This window comes from Phocoena phocoena, chromosome 3 (assembly GCF_963924675.1).
Source record: "Phocoena phocoena chromosome 3, mPhoPho1.1, whole genome shotgun sequence".
In the NCBI taxonomy this organism is placed as follows: domain Eukaryota; kingdom Metazoa; phylum Chordata; class Mammalia; order Artiodactyla; family Phocoenidae; genus Phocoena; species Phocoena phocoena.
The window spans coordinates 58,007,675-58,009,881 of record NC_089221.1 but is presented as its reverse complement, the minus strand read 5'-3'; the positions used below and the strand labels follow the sequence as shown (position 1 = coordinate 58,009,881).

General features: G+C 69.2%; 1 protein-coding gene across 1 annotated transcript; it reads left to right on the top strand.

Annotated features, from left to right (window-relative positions):
- Positions 1 to 277: 277 nt before the first annotated feature.
- On the top strand, positions 278 to 1,714 carry FOXD1 (forkhead box D1). Its single transcript, XM_065874424.1, has one exon. It carries the CDS (start codon positions 278 to 280, stop codon positions 1,712 to 1,714), a length of 1,437 nt encoding a protein of 478 aa, XP_065730496.1.
- The last annotated feature ends 493 nt before the right edge of the window (positions 1,715 to 2,207 follow it).

Genomic DNA, 2,207 nt, shown 5'->3' with positions numbered 1-2,207 from the left:
CGAGGGCCGCTGGGAGGGAGGAAGATAAAGCCCCTCGCTCGGGCGAGGTGCGCGCGGAGCCAAACAAGCGCGGAGGTTTTGGGGCTACCGCGGCGGCGCAGGAGTTACAAAGTCGCAGCGCAAGCCTCTGGCACCGCTGCGCAGCCCGAGCAGCGGCGGCGCCCCCCATTGTGGCGCCCCCAGGCCAGGCCAGCCGCCCGGGACCTGGGCTGGGGCGCGGCGGGAGCCCGGAGCCCGGCGGCCCTATGGGCCACCTCGCCGCCGCCGCGCCACAGCTATGACCCTGAGCACGGAGATGTCCGATGCCTCCGGCCTCGCCGAGGAGACAGACATCGACGTGGTGGGGGAGGGCGAGGACGAAGACGACGAGGAAGAGGAGGACGACGACGAGGGCGGCGGTGGCGTGTCCCGGCTGGCTGTCCCCGCGCAGCGGCGGCGACGGCGGCGCTCGTACGCCGGGGAAGACGAGCTAGAGGACCTGGAGGAGGAGGAGGACGACGATGACATCCTGCTGGCCTCGCGGACAGGGGGCTCGCCGGTGCCCCCGGGCCCAGCCCCGGTGGCAGGGGCCGGGACCGGCTGCGGCGGCAGCGCGGGCGTGGGCGGCGGCGGGGGCGGCGGCGTGAGCGCGGGCGGCGGCGTCAAGAACCCCCTGGTGAAGCCGCCCTACTCGTACATCGCGCTCATCACCATGGCCATCCTGCAGAGCCCCAAGAAACGGCTGACGCTGAGCGAGATCTGCGAGTTCATCAGCGGCCGCTTCCCCTACTACCGGGAGAAGTTCCCCGCCTGGCAGAACAGCATCCGCCACAACCTCTCGCTCAACGACTGCTTCGTCAAGATCCCCCGCGAGCCCGGCAACCCCGGCAAAGGCAACTACTGGACGCTCGACCCCGAGTCCGCCGACATGTTCGACAACGGCAGCTTCCTGCGCCGGAGGAAGCGCTTCAAGCGGCAGCCGCTGCTCCCCCCCAACCCCGCCGCCGCAGCCGAGTCGCTGCTGCTGCGCAGCGCGGGGGGCGCGGGGGGTGCTGGGGACCCAGCCGCCGCCGCCGCCGCTGCCGCCGCGCTCTTCCCGCCCGCGCCCCCGCCGCCCCCGCACGCTTACGGCTACGGCCCCTACGGCTGCGGCTACGGTCTGCAGCTGCCGCCCTACGCGCCGCCCTCGGCCCTCTTCGCCGCGGCAGCCGCCGCGGCAGCCGCCTTCCACCCGCACTCGCCTCCGCCGCCCCCGCCGCCCCCGCCGCCTCACGGCGCGGCCGCGGAGCTGGCCCGGACCGCCTTCGGCTACCGGCCTCACCCGCTCGGCGCCACCCTGCCCGGCCCCCTGCAGGCCTCGGCGGCCAAGGCAGGCGGCCCGGGCGCCTCGGCGCTGGCGCGCTCCCCATTCTCCATCGAGAGCATCATCGGGGGCAGCCTGGGCCCCGCCGCCGCTGCCGCCGCCGCCGCGCAGGCCGCCGTCGCCGTGCAGGCCTCGCCCTCCCCCTCTCCCGGGACACCGTCCGCACCCGGGTCCGGCGGCGGCGGCGGCGGCGGCGGCGGCTGCGCGGCTCAGGCGGCCGTGGGACCGGCCGCCGCGCTCACCCGTTCCCTCGTGGCCGCCGCGGCCGCCGCCGCCTCCTCCGTCTCCTCGTCCGCCGCCCTGGGGACTCTGCACCAAGGGACTGCCCTGTCCAGTGTCGAGAACTTTACTGCTAGGATCTCAAATTGTTAATAACGCTATGTTAGCGCGCTTGAGAAAGAGAAGGTAGGAATCCCGGCTCCTTTTTTTATCTGGGTGGTTTTGTGTTTTGTTCCCTCCTCCCGGCGCGGCCCTTCCCGACCTCGCGCCCCCATTCCACCGCTTTGGATTCTCAGATGAGACTGTCTGGCAACTGCTAGGGCGCGCTTTTCTGCTCTGCAGGTCCCTCTTATTTATGAAAAGTCGCCCTATGCTGCAGCCCCCCAACCTAGGGCGGGGAGGAAGAGGGTGCTGGTGGGGATCCGCCCTGTCTGGGCACAAGGGGCTTCCTTGACTTTGGGAAAATTTTTAAAACCTAAGCCTTTTTGAGGTCTAGAGAGTCTCAGGTCCAGGCGTTAAAAGGAAAAAAAAAAAAAAAAGGATCGATAATCTTCAAAAGAAGATTAATACAAAAAATAGTAAAGGTCCCGAAGAATGCCAGAGAAGCAATAGTTTTTATTTGAGAACACTTGTCTGGTGTACTTTT

Excerpts from the sequence above, each read along its gene's own strand:
- FOXD1 (XM_065874424.1), top strand. The coding sequence starts at position 278 with ATGACCCTGAGCACGGAGATGTCCGATGCCTCCGGCCTCGCCGAGGAG.